The sequence below is a fragment of the Convolutriloba macropyga genome, chromosome 2 (genome assembly GCF_964194025.1).
Source record: "Convolutriloba macropyga chromosome 2, txConMacr16.3, whole genome shotgun sequence".
Lineage (NCBI taxonomy): Eukaryota > Metazoa > Xenacoelomorpha > Acoela > Convolutidae > Convolutriloba > Convolutriloba macropyga.
In genome coordinates, this window is record NC_134469.1 from 85,570,228 (window position 1) to 85,587,851 (window position 17,624).

General features: G+C 35.8%; 2 protein-coding genes across 11 annotated transcripts in view; both read right to left on the reverse strand.

Annotated features, from left to right (window-relative positions):
• Window positions 1–17,624, reverse strand: part of LOC142334806 (flap endonuclease 1-like) — a 247,310-nt gene that overhangs the window by 227,801 nt on the left and 1,885 nt on the right. The window lies entirely within an intron of this gene.
• LOC142334804 (uncharacterized) overlaps window positions 1–17,624 on the reverse strand; it is a 134,672-nt gene that overhangs the window by 103,163 nt on the left and 13,885 nt on the right. For 9 of the 10 annotated variants that reach the window (XM_075383124.1, XM_075383123.1, XM_075383122.1 and 6 more), the window contains exons 4-6: window positions 11,123–11,243; window positions 10,225–10,422; window positions 5,520–5,651 (exon numbers count right to left, since the gene is read on the reverse strand). In XM_075383124.1, the coding sequence (XP_075239239.1) occupies window positions 5,520–5,651; window positions 10,225–10,422; window positions 11,123–11,243 (451 nt within the window). Of the gene's footprint in view, window positions 1–5,235; window positions 5,257–5,519; window positions 5,652–10,224; window positions 10,423–11,122; window positions 11,244–17,624 lie in introns of those variants that run through there. The other variant, XM_075383125.1, reaches the window with a different exon arrangement.

The window sequence follows — 17,624 nt, forward strand, 5'->3', positions numbered from 1 at the left end:
GTAGCCCATGGTTTTGCATCCAAAGTTTATTGACGAGTTAATCATGGAGTCTTCCATTATTATTACATTTGACGCACGAGTCTCTATGAATGTGTGTCATTTTGAGCATTTCTGAGATATTTGCACTAAATAGTAGTAAAAAACTAAAGGCAAAAAAAAGTTTTCAGCTTCGCAGTAAAAAAGTCAGAATTATTGTCTGTCTCGAAAGTTCTGTCAAGTAACCCATCTACAAGACTTCTCCAAGTTTCCTTGGCTAGTAATGGTCGTTTAACTCAAAAAAGGACAAAAAATATTGAAAAATTTTAGAAACACTTGCAAATTTTAACAAACTCTTTGTAAAATTGAAGATAATAATATCTTAAGAACCATTTCATTGTCTAAAGAGACTATCTAGTAACCCTGTTTCAACCCTGAAATAGTTTCACTGGCTCATAAAGATCCAAACTCTTGGAATATGGAAAAAATTTTACAAAAATTACTAAAACTGGAGTCATAAAAAATATTGATCAGCACTCCATTAAGTCTCCATTAGAAAATAAACAATAGCTTATTATAAAACCTTGTAGGAGGTCCCAGAGCCCCTGGTGCCCGACAAAATTTTAAAAAAATGCAAAAATTGCAAGTATTTCAAAAAATTGCTTAAATTCGTGATATTAAAATCTTGAAGAACATTCCAATACATCAATAAACTATGCAGCAAATTATTATCAAATCAAACCTTTGAGGAAGTTCCGTGGCCTTTGAGGCTACCTAAAAATTGACAATAATTTTTTTTTAAAAACTTGAAAACAGCAAGTTTTATCAAAAAATTGCCAAAATTTGTGACATTAAAAAATTGAAAAACTGTTCAATTGCCAATAAAAATTTTTCCGTAACAAATTATTAACAAATTATAACACCTCTTAGGAAAATTTCTAGCTCCTGGGTCTGGAAAGACCTAAACAAGGAAAAATAAAAGTAAAAAAAGAAAATCGCACGTTTTGTCAAAAAATGAAAAAATTCGTGATGTTAAAATGTTGGAACCATTCCATTACAACTAGAAACTATGCAGTAGCCTATTATTAAAACCTAGGGGAAGTTCCATGATAACTAGGGCTGATAAAAATCAAAAAATGTCAAAAACATTCAAAAAGCTTGAAAAAATTGTGCAAAATAGTATAAATTTGCGTGTTTTTAGCGATCAGTTGTTCGCAAGTAGCTAGACACAGGGCTGGTTAGGGGTGGGGTGGGGCAACAGTGAGGTGAGATTAACAGCGCGCGGAGGGCAATACTGGGGGTTGAGGTAGACAGTGGACCGGTCTTCAACCTCTAAGAACCGCCCTTCACAACATAAGTATAAGTCTCCAAAACAGTTTGAGCTGAAAAAGAGCCGAAAGGCTCTAAGAGCACTTAATGCCCACTGGGCGCTACCTGTTTATCCCGTTCTTCAGAACTAAAAGTCAAAAACATCAGACGAAAAATTGGTCAAGCGAAAAATCGCATAAAAAAGACCGAAAGGACTAATATAATTGCTACAAACTTAGCTTGAGTTCAATTAAAAACAAAATCCTGCCAATTAGAAACTTTAAAAAGCTGCAAAACAATACAATAGAAAGCTTCTTAAGCCACTCCAGGTAAAATAAAAACAATGCCTTTAGGAATGGAAGTAGCAGCTTTTGGTGTTGAAAGTATGCTATCATGAATAACTTTTTGGTGTAAATATTTTTAGGAATCAAAAACTAACCGTCAGAAATTGTGAAAAACGGAAGAGCTCATTAAGAAAAAACTTGCCTACTCTCAAAAAGCCTTGAAAACTTTTGGAAAATATTTTGCACAAAATTTTTCTGAAAAATTGAAATGAAAGAATAAATTGCATTTTGCCACAAAAACCACACAAAAAAAATCAACACAATGAAGAAATTGGAAATCGGCCTCAGGCTTCATCCCATTTCGAAGGCTCAAAATCAAAAAAATCTCTGGGGTTGTCAATTAATTTTATAGAGCAAACGAAAACGACTGAAAAAATTGCTATCACCTTAACGGTACACCCAGTATTTATATTGTTCATAAAGTTAGAGCAGCCAGACAGACGGGATAAGTAATACAGGCGCTAGGGATTGTAGCCCATGGTTTTGCATCCAAAGTTTATTGACGGGTTTATCATGGAGTTTTCCATTATTATTACCGTTGACGCACGAGTCTCTATGAATGTGTGTCATTTTGAGCATTTCTGAGATATTTGCACTAAATAGTAGTAAGGTATTTTTTGTGAACTCGGAGAAATCTGTTGACGGCACGACTGAACATAACCGACTAAACGTCCGAAGAATTGCTCTCGGTCGACTAGTGGGACCTCTAATCAATTGCAACCTGCTTCAGTCGGGGGGGGAGCCTAAATGGGACTAAGAAGTTCAATAGTGGGCTTCAAATAACAACATCAGAGGTTAAGATATACAAGATACACTATTAGGATTTAAAGTGAAAAATGGCACCAGTTTTGGCGCACTTTTCATTTGACTTTTGGTATTAAATTGCCGCCAATTAGGGGTGGGGTGGGGCAACAGTGAGGTGAGATTAACAGCGCGCGGAGGGCAATAGTGGGGGTTGAGGTAGACAGTGGACCGGTCTTCAACCTCTAAGAACCGCCCTTCACAACATAAGTATAAGTCTCCAAAACAGTTTGAGCTGAAAAAGAGCCGAAAGGCTCTAAGAGCACTTAATGCCCACTGGGTGCTACCTGTTTATCCCATTCTTCAGAACTAAAAGTCAAAAACATCAGACGAAAAATTGGTCAAGCGAAAAATCGCATAAAAAAGACCGAAAGGACTAATATATTTGCTACGAACTTAGCTTGAGTTCAATTAAAAACAAAATCCTGCCAATTAGAAACTTTAAAAAGCTGCAAAACAATACAATAGAAAGCTTCTTAGGCCACTCCAGGTAAAATAAAAACAATGCCTTTAGGAATGGAAGTAGCAGCTTTTGGTGTTGAAAGTATGCTATCATGAATAACTTTTTGGTGTAAATATTTTTAGGAATCAAAAACTAACCGTCAGAAATTGTGAAAAACGGAAGAGCTCATTAAGAAAAAACTTGCCTACTCTTAAAAAGCCTTGAAAACTTTTGGAAAATATTTTGCACAAAATTTTTCTGAAAAATTGAAATGAAAGAATAAATTGCATTTTGCCACAAAAACCACACAAAAAAATCAACACAATGAAGAAATTGGAAATCGGCCTCAGGCTTCATCCCATTTCGAAGGCTCAAAATCAAAAAAAGCTCTGGGGTTGTCAATTAATTTAGAGCAAACGAAAACGACTGAAAAAATTGCTATCATCTTAACGGTACACCCAGTATTTATATTGTTTATAAAGTTAGAGCAGCCAGACAGACGGGATAAGTAATACAGGCGCTAGGGATTGTAGCCCATGGTTTTGCATCCAAAGTTTATTGACGGGTTTATCATGGAGTTTTCCATTATTATTACAGTTGACGCACGAGTCTCTATGAATGTGTGTCATTTTGAGCATTTCTGAGATATTTGCACTAAATAGTAGTAAGGTATTTTTTGTGAACTCGGAGAAATCTGTTGACGGCACGACTGAACATAACCGACTAAACGTCGGAAGAATTGCTCTCGATCGACTAGTGGGACCTCTAATCAATTGCAACCTGCTTCAGTCGGGGGGGGGGGGGGGGGGAGCCTAAATGGGACTAAGAAGTTCAATAGTGGGCTTCAAATAACAACATCAGAGGTTAAGATATACAAGATACACTATTAGGATTTAAAGTGAAAAATGGCACCAGTTTTGGCGCACTTTTTATTTGACTTTTGTTATTAAATTGCCGCCAATTGAGTTCAGCTGCTTGAAATTGTGATTGAGAGAGAATTTTAGATCACGCAAAACGCAAAAAGTCAAGGGCGTAAAAGTCACTCGAGAAGTCAAAATTGTCAAGCAAAAATTTTGCATAAAAAAAGACGCACACGTTTAAAATAATTGCTATGGACTTAGTTCAAGAGCAAATTATGTTGCAGAATTTTGTCCTTATCAAAAAATCATTCTCGACGTTTTCCCTGTCTCGTGTGACTTTCTACTGTTTTTACAAACTTGTGGATAGATATCTCAAAGTTGTTATTGAGCATTTACAGAAACAAGAGTAGATCGTGAATTTCTAGATATAAAGATAGTGGTAATAGATGAAGTTTCTGTAGTCTGCTTTTGTATGTTATGGTAGCACTTAAGGTACACCTCGTGGTGCAATTCTTTGTACCATCGGAGATTTGTTTTCGTCGCCGATATTGTTTGGTTGCCATCATACAATAGGAACATATCACTTGTTGGCATTCAGTTTGTTGTAATCGGGGAAAACTTCGAGACGTTTATTCTTAGAAAAGAGCCCTTTTTTCATATTGTGTCAGTGTTGTAACTCGAGCACAGTTTTTGACTTAAAAACAGTGAGATCATCTCAAGATTTTACATTTTCTAGCTCATTTTGTTTATGCTGGTGCTTAGAGGTTTCTTAAAGTTAACTACTGTACAATATTCGGCATTCAATCATGTTGTTCTCGCAGCACCAGTTTTTAATAGTTCGAACGTTCTCATCCATCATAGTTTGATTTGTGGCCAGAATTTTAAAGTCGTTTGTGAAACCAAAAGAGCTGTTGGAAGGTCACTAATAAAAAAGAATAAAAAAGGGGGTCCAATATGGAACCGTGTGGAACACCGAAAAATTCAATGTTCCGAAAAAAATTGTATCGATACCTAAACTTCGTGAGGTATATCTAATTGAGTTTCAACGTGCTGTTATAAGCACTCGTCAACAAAAGGAAACATGCATTAAAAATCAAGTTATCCGCTCTGCAAAAATCAAGCTAACTCAAAAGTAGTCGCAACTTGCCAGAGTTTGACGCAAAATCCTTGATCAACAAGGATTATCTGGGGGATATGGGTTCGTTATCTTAGTGTCTAATTATGTAATACATCTCTCGTCTAATTATGTAGAAGGTTTCCCTTACAAAACAAATGCTAATTAGGTGAAAGCGACTTATTTTGGATTAATATTCACACGCCCTTATCAGTAGATTTTTTATCTGTAGATTTTTTTCCAATTTTCCCAGAAAAAACACTATGCTGGTTTATCCAAAATCCCAAAATCCGAAATAGGCTAAGGTTTGGAAAGATTGTCACAATCGCTACCCAACACCCGAATCACTTTATAAAATACCCATCCCATCACGCAATTAATCTTACTTACTCGCATTCGTGATTGAAGGAACCCGTACTAAATGGCACCAAAACATTACTATATGCACAATTCAAGTGTGAACCGTGTTAAAGCTGCGTCTGGTTTCTAATACTCACTCTGACACCCAACGTTTTTTTGAGAGAAGGGGACTATTTTCGAGGCTATATAGCGAACTTCGCTTCAAAACAAGAAAGAAACAAATATTTTGCTTAAGTTCTAACTTTTTCAGTGTTGATTAAAACTATTATCAATAATGAATAGCAGAGGCCAGTTGAGTGAGATTCTAGGCTAACCTTTGATGACTTCTCGATGTACCAGAAGCGAACATGTCTGACGCCACAGGTGACGAACCATTTTCCATCCTCAGAGAAGGAGACGGTCTGTACTTTGGCTGACACCTTGTTAGAAGCCACTTTCAGTCCATTCTGAAACACAAACAAACATCATACAACATTTGATTCCAAAAGTGATGATAGCACACTGTCAACAAACCGTTTCAAATCAAAAACATTGTCTTTTTGGCACAAAAGCTTCTCGAGAGTTGTTTTCATAAAAAAAATTTAAAATATTTACAAACCGTTAAACACGGCACGCCATTTATTTATAACAATAATGAACGATTAATTTGACTTTCAGTAGTTAAAAGCCGTCAATTGAGTTCAGTTGCTTAAAATTACGAAAAAAAAGCAGCTTATACCACACAAAACCCAAGAACTGAAGGACTTAAAAGTCAATGGAGAAGCCGAAAACGGTCCAAAAAATCTCCATACAGAAGAAACACGCGATTACAAAAATTTGCGGAAATATCTTTTTCGAAGTGATGCCGATTAAAGAATAGACAAGACAGACTGCACCTTTCAAAATAAAAAACATAACCGACTAAACGTCGGAAGAATTGCTCTTGAATGACTAATGGGAGCTCTAATCAATTGCAGCCTGCTCCAGTCGGGGGGGGGGGGGGGTGTGGGGAGCCTAATGGGACTAAGGAGTTCAATAGTGGGCTTCAAATAACCACAGAGGGGAATATATACAACTATTAAGATTTAAACTGAATAATAACACCAGTTTCGGCGCACATTCCATTCGGCTTTGAGTATTAAATTGCCGCCAATTGAGTTCAGCTGCTTCAAATTGTGATTGAGAGGGAATTTTAGATCACGCAAAACTTATTTTTGAACCTACAAATTGCCCTTTTGAGAAATTGTTGACAGCCAGAGCACGATTGAATTCTACTAAAATTGTATCTGAAAAATTCTGGCAAAATTTTTCAAACGTTAAAACACATGTTAAACAAGATGAGCTTCAGTATGTTGGTGAAAACTTCATCAATGAATTTTCAAAGAGTGGATAAAATATTCACACCAGAACATCTTCAACTTTTTTGAAATAAAATTTGTTTCGTTTCTAAAACGAAATGATTTACTCAGGAGGAACTTTACAAGATCTGATGTGTTTCCTTTTGTCCATTATAAACGTTAACCAGTAAATGATGGTTTTCTCAATTTGCATTCATAAATGAAACTTTTTTCAAGTTTAAATCCCATTGTATAGATAAGTGTTTATGTTGTACACCATATTTCCGTTTTTTCATCTTTGCGGTGAACTAATTACAAATCACTGTTCACAGAAAACTAGCTCATCTTCATAATTCATAAGGACAGCTTCAAAATTCGGTCAAATTCATTCAATGCACGCATGTATCTATATGTACAAGGAAAACAGAGCACCAGCTTTACCACTTTCACAATGAGGACAAAAGAAGCGCCTGGGAGAAATGAATTGGAAACTTCAATAGTGTCCCTATGGAAAAATAAAAGCATCCTTGGATTTAAAAACAGAGCTAACCAACCGTGCAGACATCCTCTGGCATAGCCCTCAATACATGCAGTCACTTTTTGGAACTATTTCCTCCCAACCACCCCCCTTGAACAAAATTTTTTCATTTTAACCTGCTGAACAAACTACTAATACTTGGTTTTGAACTGATAATTATTTTTAAAACGAGAGCGTAATAAGAGGAGGGACTATGCATTACAATTTTAATACACATACACCATTATGAAGAAATAAGTAAATCATTTTTTGAGGGTCATTTTACCGAGAGGATGGTGTGGAGGGGTCTCAAAATGTTAAGAGTCACAAAACACCCACCGCCAAAACTCTAACATCTATTTAAAGTCTATTTTGCCGATAATTTCCACAGTCTAAGCACATGCAATAAAGTTCATTCATGCCCACAGGCAAGCAGACAGACATATACATGTGCTTTTAATATCAACATCTATTTTCTCATAAAATCGAACGGCCTCATAAATAGAACGGCGACGAATGAAGAATGGTAACATTAGATTTAATTTCATCTTGGCCATTTTAAGACAGTTAACCAAATACAAAAGCATGTTGAAAGCCACCGCCATATTGTACAAACCAAAACCAATGCGGTCATCTAAGCAATTCTCTTGTTCAAAAGGTCGTCTTATGTTTGACCTGTTCGAACTGTCAATTGTAAGCTAACCAAACATCCTCAAAGTATAAATAGCTGACACTGAATTTTGATGTCAGGAAATGTCTTCAATCATTTCAGGAGGATTATTGTTGCATATCATTTGAGATTCTAATAGCAAAATCCTAAAGGTCAATCAACACGACTGATTAGCGGAATTCATTTAAAACCATCTAGACTGAAAATGTTAACAATGTATGGCATCAATCATCAAAAATAGCTCCACATTCTGTTCATTTTTTGCCATAAAATTAGCTCAGTTACGCAAGTGGTGGAATGCGAGATTGTCTAGAGACACTAGTAAAGCTTTAAAAGAATTATGCAGCCTTAAACATTATACTAATTGGGAGAACCGAAAAATCAAATCAGTTTGACGGGAAAACTCTCAAAACAAAATCGGCATTAAAAGGTTCGCACATAATTGCAACAAACTTTGTTCGCGAGCCTTTAAAAACATTGAACGCAAAAAGATGTTTCCGTCCCCATGTTTGCAAGAATTTTATTGTTTTTGGTAGCCTCTTGGAACAAACTAACGCAAGCTGCAAGTTTCTTCACTGAGCAATTTTTGAGCATTCAATAAGGTACAAATTACTTTTTATCGTGTTATCCAAAATCAGGTTTAAACATTAGAGTTGAAATCATGTTTGGACTAGTGGCAACAAATAGTTCAAATTTGTTTCAAAAGGGGAAATATCTGTAACATTTGTCCACGATGCCTATTTTGAACAAGCGTGGACAACAATGACAGGATTTTGTCACTATCGTCCACACTCACCGCCATTGTTGTCAACGCCAATGTTGAACAAGGCTACAGAATAAACTTCGAGGGTAGTTATCGACGTTAATTACAACGAAAAAAAACAATAATTGCTGGTTAATTGCAGACAAGTCTCTCGCAAGAATAACCGAGGATTAAAAACACGACTAACCGTTTAACCCACGAGCGAAAACGTGACGAAGCATTGGCCCTGTTTTCCACAAAAGGGCCCAAAAGCTCAAAAGTACAATTTGCAACGTAAGGTTGCTATTACAATAGCCAGGATTCATCTCTATTCCCCATTGGCATTGAAAAAGCAAAAAGAATTTCAACAGCTTGTTTTTTCTTCTAAGTATTTTTGGTGTTTGCTTTATAGATTGGCTGCTATAAGCAGATATATATGAGGTCTCAATGAAAATAGGGTAGTAGAAGCGTCAGACAACAAAATAAAACTTTTAAGCGGTGAACATCGATGACATCACTCCTAAGCGATTGGCGAGTTGCCAGCTGCATAGCTCAGAGAAGCTAGCTAGAGATCATTTGAATTGTGCTGGGGTGAGCGGAGTGTGTGTGAAGGGGAGGTGCTGGAAACTCTAAGAACCACCCTTCTCACCATGAAATTGCGTCTCACTCCGCAACATTTTTGGTGAATCGCTACTTAGAGACTAGTAAGGCGTAAGACTCTAAGGGAACTCCTGAACAACTTAATGACCTCCAGGCTTCATCCATTCATCCCGTTTTGAGGACAAAAACGTCCAATGGTCAATTGTCCATTGGACAAAAGTCGGCAGTACGAAATAATATAATTTCTATTAACTTCGTTTGAGAGCAATAAGCAAAACATAGCAGGGCAATGAACTTGGGTTACTAGGATCTTCATTTAACAGTAAAAAACATTTTTACTAACACGAAAATGTAAATCTGTCCTACCTATAACCTTAAAAACTATAGAACTAATTTGGCCCGCAAATAATTTGAACTTAAGAAAAAAGTGAAAAACATAGCCAACTAACGTCGGACGAACTGCTCTAGACTAGCGAGTAGTTGGCTTCGGTAGTAGGTAGATTTGGGGCTAGAATGCCGCACGATGGGGTCTAATCGCCAAAAAGTTCACTTCACAATACATTAATTTGTCTTCTCAGCTACTACGGTGAACTCTACACTTAGAATTGTAAGCCTGTAGACTATCAATGCTCTAAGAGTAGCTGAATGTTCAGCAACTTTTTCCCTCCGGGCGTTTCTTTTTTATCTCGTTTTTGAGGACATGAATCGAAAAGCGTCGGACGAAAAATTGATTAGGTAAAAAGTGAGGCCCAAAACTAAGAAACATCACTAAATTTATCTGAAAGTGACAATATATCCCGCTCTCTTCGCTATGCAGCTTAATTTTATTCAGCAGTTTGGCCTAAATACTTTGACCAATACGTCTGGCATTTCGTGTATCAAATTCTCCCCAAAAAATCTATCTATATAAAACACGCTTCACCAATACTCTAAAATGACAGCACTTCAATGCGATTCAAATCATTTAAAAAACAAGAGCGACGCAATAACCTCCAGTCAGCTTACAGCTTCGCATCGATAGAAATCCTTCCGTACAAAGCTTTGACTCTTTAGTCGGTTCATCTTATTTACAATGAAATTATAACCCTAGATGAAATTAAAACCATACATTAAATGAGGCGCGTTATTACATTGTCGATATAATTCTTAAAAATTACCGCTATCTCGATCTTACCCGCCAATTCCACACGTTGATTTCCTGGTCATGCTGACTGCCCACTGAGACTAGGAGGGAGGTGTGGGGTGCAAACGCCACAATAGGGATTCCAAAATGGTGTCCGAGCAACTCTGCAACTTGCACTCCATAGCCCCCATTTTCACTCACAACCGACGCCTCAATATTCCACACCCGTACTGCCGGTTGATGGCCAGCCTGAAACAGACTCACCTCCTGTTATCCACATCCATAATCATTTGATACGCTTTTGCTGCAAAATTGTATTTGTTGTAAATAATAAACAATGATTCGTAATTCTAAACAAAATCCACAGAAACAATACATGAGACACATGTTAAAAGAAGCTTTATTTGAATAAGGTTGAAAATGAAGTTTTTTTGAGTAGATCGAATCCCCCAACCTAGTCTCAGAGGATCTCGTCATTCTCGCCTCCTTGCCCGTTAATCAACTCCTCTCGCGAATTAATCCACTTGCAAATTTGTGCAGAAATCAAAAAAAGCAACTTTATTTATCCAAAAAAAAACAATGTCAAGAGGTAACATCATCAATGGTAGTGTAATAATATAATAATAATAGTTTTATAGGTAGAAAGAGCAGAGCAATTAATAGTTTGTTTCAACAATCTCTCGCTGTGATAACAATATTCACATAACTTACTACTGAAATAAATTTTAACTTTCCACTAACACTGAAAACCATCTTACAGAGACATGACACTTTTTCGTGATTAAACTGCGAGTTTATGCCATTGTTTATATAGCAACAGCGGAGACATAAATTGTCATAAATTCATAGTCTAATCTACAAAAATGGGGTAATTTATGCTCGTGAAAGTTTTAAAATGCCAGATCTCTGCTTTGCCAGATTTTCCTAATATAGATTCAGACATGCTCACCTCTCCTGTTGCAATGTGGGAGCCATCGTTGAGAAAGTCTACAGCTGACAATGTCTTCCTACACGCATTCACCACGTGAGTCTGTCTGTTAGTTTTGCTATGAAGAATCACCACCACACTCCTAAACACTTTCCACCTCAGCATCACGACATACACATCCAATTAAAACAGTCAAAAATCCCACTAGTTCGCAAATATTTCACCTAACATCTAGGCATGTTTTTTGCTTCAACAGCATAGCCTTTAAGCTATCACCAAACCATTTGTGCAGCATTAAATTTGTCTAATTCTGACTTCAGACCAAACTTCGTTTGAAAAATTCGTTAATTGGAAATGCCATTATACTCAATGCCATTATACAGAACACCTCTCCAAAAAAAAAACGGTTAAAAAACCAGGATTTCAATCAAAGTAGTCAAAAAATATCAATCTACAGTATTGTTTACAAACTCAACAAATTTTTCATTATTCTTAGCTAAAATTTTACTCGAAGTCATGTATTTTATATAAAAAATGAAGAATTGAACAAAAGAAATTTAGAAAAAGTCTACGTTGTTTAGATTTGTATTCTATGAAAAAAACCTCTTTTTAGATCCATGAATGGTTTCATAAAATTGACTTTCTTTCATTTGCCATGTATTTTCGAGGAAAAAAAAATAAACAAACAAGTGCATAATTTTTTCAATATGTCAGTTGTATCTTTGACAATTTTAAAAATGTTTTCTACATTAATAGCCACACAATATGGCCGAGTATTTGACAAATTACGCAAAATTTGGGAAATTTGGTAATTTTGTAAGAAAAAAATGTGCTTCCATTTTTGAGTAAAAAATTGTGATTCTTTTCAAGCATTTGACTTTATGAGGTCAAGCAGAAAATGTTTGCCATTACTTAATCACAGTTCATGTTGAAGACCAAATCACAAAGCACATATAGAGCTGGTGGATCGATTTCTTTGAACCAATTTTCGTATCGCAATCCCCAGAAAATTAAGACCAAATCATAACTCTTCTAATTGACATCGCCGATTCAGCTTAAAAGTTGTAAATAATCATTCTGCAAGATTTAATCAACACTGAAGATTAAGAACAACGAAAAACAAATTTTTCAAAACCCTTAAGAAATCAGCAATATCCTTGCTGTCATCGTTCTAGTTGCCATAAATAAACAGAGTCCGAAAGAAATAAAAAAAAAATAATTTTAAACCTAGAAAGTCTTTAAGAGGTATTACCGACGTCATAAGTAAACAAATTTGTCGAAAAACTCAAAAAAGAAAACAAAACCGCAAAACTTTGTGCTCCAAAATTTGTCTTATAACATTCAAATCATGCCATCCCATTGTCTTTAGTATATTTAAGAATAAAGGAGAAGTAAAACGAACCTTCAAGATCAACCGTCGCTGTTAAAACCTTTTATCCCGTCTCGAAAGCGCAAAGTCATTGAAAAATTGCGTAAGACAGTTCATCAAACACATAGTATAGCAAGTCCTGAAAAACATTCCAAAGAACGAAGAACTGATTTCCAAAAATCAGAGGGATAGCCAACAAAGCTGTTCGATATAATTTGCTGTTGGTGAACCAGTTGATAGTCTAAAAATGAGACAGCTGAGTTCACTATGCGTTGTAACTTGTTTATTTTATCCACAGGTAGTCCATAGTACAGCAAGTTGCAGTAATCTAGTCGCGTGAGAATCATTACCCGAACTAAGTCGATCAGCGACTTTCTCCCGACTGTATCTCTGATGGAATAAACGAATAAATTTTTCGCAGGAAAAACATCTGCAACACACAGAACTAAATTGTTGTATATATGAAAGTCTGGAATCTATGTTGCAGCCCAGCAAAGTAACCATATTAGAAAAATTGGCGTCTACTGGAAGTTCGAAATCGTAATTTGAACTTTTCTACTAATATATATGCACTCAGTTTTATTCGGTCAATCGGAGCTCAGCAAAACTGAACCACTTTCACAGAGTCGTAAATATCAAATCAAAACCCCTGATTTATCACAGCGTGGTAAACAAAATAGATAAGTGTGATCGGTATAAAATGACCATTGACATCAACAGAACTTCCAGAGTAACAAGACAGCATGAAAAAGAACTGGACCTCGAACAGAACCCTGAGGAAAACTCGTTTTTATAGTTCTCGTCATTGAATATTAACCGTCAATCAACACTTTTTGAAATCTACTAATGAGAGAACTATTTAAAAAGCTAAGCACTCTATCTTCGAACCTCAACCTTGTTTCAAGAATCGAAAGAAGTAACTGATGATCAAGAGTGTCAAAGGCAGCTGATAGATCAAGACCAATACAGAAACTGCTTTTCTCTTGTCTACATTGAGAACCAAATCATTCATCGCCTTAACGAGGGCTGTTTCTTTAGAAAAAATTCCTGTAGGTGCTTTGGTATCAACTAGAAAGACTATTCTTTTCAAGGTCTTCGCTCATTTGCATAGAACCCGCTGGTTCTAATAGTTTCAAAATTAACTTAAGTTTGAGACAGGTCGATAAATTGAAAAATCTTCGCTATCAGAATTTGCTTTCTTCAAGTGGGGCTGAACAAAAGCCATTTTAAAGGACTTGGGAAACATCCAGCCTTCAGCGATAGATTAAGAAGTTTCAGAAGGTCGAGAAAACAATCAACTGGAAATGACTTAAGATGTGTCGGAATGATGTCCAGTGGAGAGATCCACTTTGACGATGCAGAAGTCAAATCTCTATACCAACTTATCGACAGCTCTGAGAAGGAATTCATTGGGTTACCTTCGGCTTTCAGAATTTCAAGACCTATCCCAAAGAGAATCGATGCAATAATAGTTTCCAATTTTGATGTAAAGAACTTGTTGAATTCGTTTGCAAGCTATTTTTTTGTTTTCATATTTCGGGAGCTGTTCTACATATTGAACAGGAAGCAATTTTAAGGTTAGAAATTTAAGGTTACAATTTATGGCAACAATTTTCCATCAACGCATTCTCAATGTAGTCTACGCTTCTCTAAGAGTTATTCAACAATACAAATGGGTAAAATTTTCATATTCATATTTCAGTAGAGGTGTTTTCCACTTTCTATATTCACCCCCCTGCTTTTCTTTTTCGTTTCAAACTGAAAAACTTGTCAAAAAATGGGCATATATGTTTATTAAAAGTTTTAAAATTAAGTGGTAGAACGGATCCAAAATATTTTGGTACCTCAAACCTGAGATCCATATCCCATGCTTCATCATTACTTGAGACAAAACCGTACTTTAAGCATGGCTTCAATAACTTAAAAACTTTAGAGTCAAACTTCTTCCAATTTATTTATATCAACTGGTTTTGATATTTGCTTTGTTTCACATTGAGCGAGAAGCAGATAAACCAATGGTCTGAAGAAGTAATGAAGCTATTCGATTTAAAAATTATTGAAATATTGTTTGACGCTATAACATGGTCAAGAATTCCGACCACTTCTATGCGTTTTCTCGCAAACGTACTGTGTCAGGCCGAAATCTTTAAAAAATTAAGTTCCGCAATTTCCATGCATTGCTATATACATTTATTGAAACGTTAAAATCACTCGGGAGAGCAATCTTGTCATATTGTAGACTTTTTTCTTCAAAAAGAATAGTGAAGCGCTCAACGAAAGATTTAATATTTAACACAGGTGGTCGATAAACAGCGATTACTAAACAAGTGGTAGCTCCAACAAATAAAGAGGCATCAGTTCACAAAAATCAGAGGCAGATCTTCCAAAATTTTCTTGATGGAGGTCATATCTGTACAAGAGGCATACTCCACCTCTTTTATAAACATCAGGTGCACTATAGAGAAGAAACTCTGGGGACAACACTGCTTTAGAATAAAATCTTCACCTGAGTTGTTTATAATCCACGATTCTATAAACACTAAAACTAATTTCATTAACTTCCAAGGAGACATTTACATCTTTCTTTTTGTTCCTGACAGGGCGTACAATGCAGACAAATATTTATTTCTTTAGATCTTCGTTTCATCTTTTGTTTGAATTGAGGACTGGCTAGTGAGATAACTATTTAAAAAGCTAAGCACTCTATATTCGAACCTCAACCTTGTTTCAAGAATCGAAAGAAGTAACTGATGATCAAGAGTGTCAAAGGCAGCTGATAGATCAAGACCAATACAGAAACTGCTTTTTCTCTTGTCTACATTGAGAACCAAATCATTCATCGCCTTAACGAGGGCTGTTTCTTTAGAAAAAATTCCTGTAGGTGCTTTGGTATCAACTAGAAAGACTATTCTTTTCAAGGTCTTCGCTCATTTGCATAGAACCCGCTGGTTCTAATAGTTTCAAAATTAACTTAAGTTTGAGACAGGTCGATAAATTGAAAAATCTTTGCTATCAGAATTTGCTTTCTTCAAGTGGGGCTGAACAAAAGCCATTTTAAAGTACTTGGGAAACATCCAGCCTTCAGCGATAGATTAAGAAGTTTCAGAAGGTCGAGAAAACAATCAACTGGAAATGACTTAAGATGTGTCGGAATGATGTCCAGTGGAGAGGTCCACTTTGACGATGCAGAAGTCAAATCTCTATACCAACTTATCGACAGCTCTGAGAATTCATTGGGTTACCTTCGGCTTTCAGAATTTCAAGACCTATCCCAAAGAGAATCGATGCAATAATAGTTTCCAATTTTGATGTAAAGAACTTGTTGAATTCGTTTGCAAGCTATTTTTTTGTTTTCATATTTCGGGAGCTGTTCTACATATTGAACAGGAAGCAATTTTAAGGTTAGAAATTTAAGGTTACAATTTATGGCAACAATTTTCCATCAACGCATTCTCAATGTAGTCTACGCTTCTCTAAGAGTTATTCAACAATACAAATGGGTAAAATTTTCATATTCAGATTTCAGTAGAGGTGTTTTCCACTTTCTATATTCACCCCCCTGCTTTTCTTTTTCGTTTCAAACTGAAAAACTTGTCAAAAAATGGGCATATATGTTTATTAAAAGTTTTAAAAATAAGTGGTAGAACGGATCCAAAATATTTTGGTACCTCAAACCTGAGATCCATATCCCATGCTTCATCATTACTTGAGACAAAACCATACTTTAAGCATGGCTTCAATAACTTAAAAACTTTAGAGTCAAACTTCTTCCAATTTATTTATATCAACTGGTTTTGATATTTGCTTTGTTTCACATTGAGCGAGAAGCAGATAAACCAATGGTCTGAAGAAGTAATGAAGCTATTCGATTTAAAAATTATTGAAATATTGTTTGACGCTATAACATGGTCAAGAATTCCGACCACTTCTATGCGTTTTCTCGCAAACGTACTGTGTCAGGCCGAAATCTTTAAAAAATTAAGTTCCGCAATTTCCATGCATTGCTATATACATTTATTGAAACGTTAAAATCACCCGGGAGAGCAATCTTGTCATATTGTAGCCTTTTTTCTTCAAAAAGAATAGTGAACCGCTCAACGAAAGATTTAATATTTAATAAAGGTGGTCGATAAACAGCGATTACTAAACAAGTGGTAGCCCCAACAAATAAAGAGGCATCAGTTCACAAAAATCAGAGGCAGATCTTCCAAAATTTTCTTGATGGAGGTCATATCTGTACAAGAGGCATACTCCACCTCTTTTATAAACATCAGGTGCACTATAGAGAAGAAACTCTGGGGACAACACTGCTTTAGAATAAAATCTTCACCTGAGTTGTTTATAATCCACGATTCTATAAACACTCTAAAACTAATTTCATTAACTTCCAAGGAGACATTTACATCTTTCTTTTTGTTCCTGACAGGGCGTACAATGCAGACAAATATTTATTTCTTTAGATCTTCGTTTCATCTTTTGTTTGAATTGAGGACTGGCTAGTGAGATAACTATTTAAAAAGCTAAGCACTCTATCTTCGAACCTCAACTTTGTTTCAAGAATCGAAAGAAGTAACTGATGATCAAGAGTGTCAAAGGCAGCTGATAGATCAAGACCAATACAGAAACTGCTTTTTCTCTTGTCTACATTGAGAACCAAATCATTCATCGCCTTAACGAGGGCTGTTTTCTTAGAAAAAATTCCTGTAGGTGCTTTGGTATCAACTAGAAAGACTATTCTTTTCAAGGTCTTCGCTCATTTGCATAGAACCCGCTCGTTCTAATAGTTTCAAAATTAACTTAAGTTTGAGACAGGTCGATGCAATAATAGTTTCCACTTTATATATAAAGACCTTGTTGAAGTCGTTTGCAAGCTATTTTTTGTTTTCATATTTCGGGAGCTGTTCTACATATTGAACAGGAACCAATTTTAAGGTTAGAATTTTAAGGTTAAAATTTATGGCTACAATTTCCCATCAACGCATTCTCAAGGTAGTCTACGCTTCTCAGAGTTTTTCAACAATACAAATGGGTAAAATTTTCATATTCAGATTTTAGCAGAGGTGTTTTCCACTTTCTATATTCACCCCTGCTCTTCTTTTTCGTTTCAAACTGAAAAACTTGTCAAAAAGGGGCATATTTGTTTAATAAATGTTT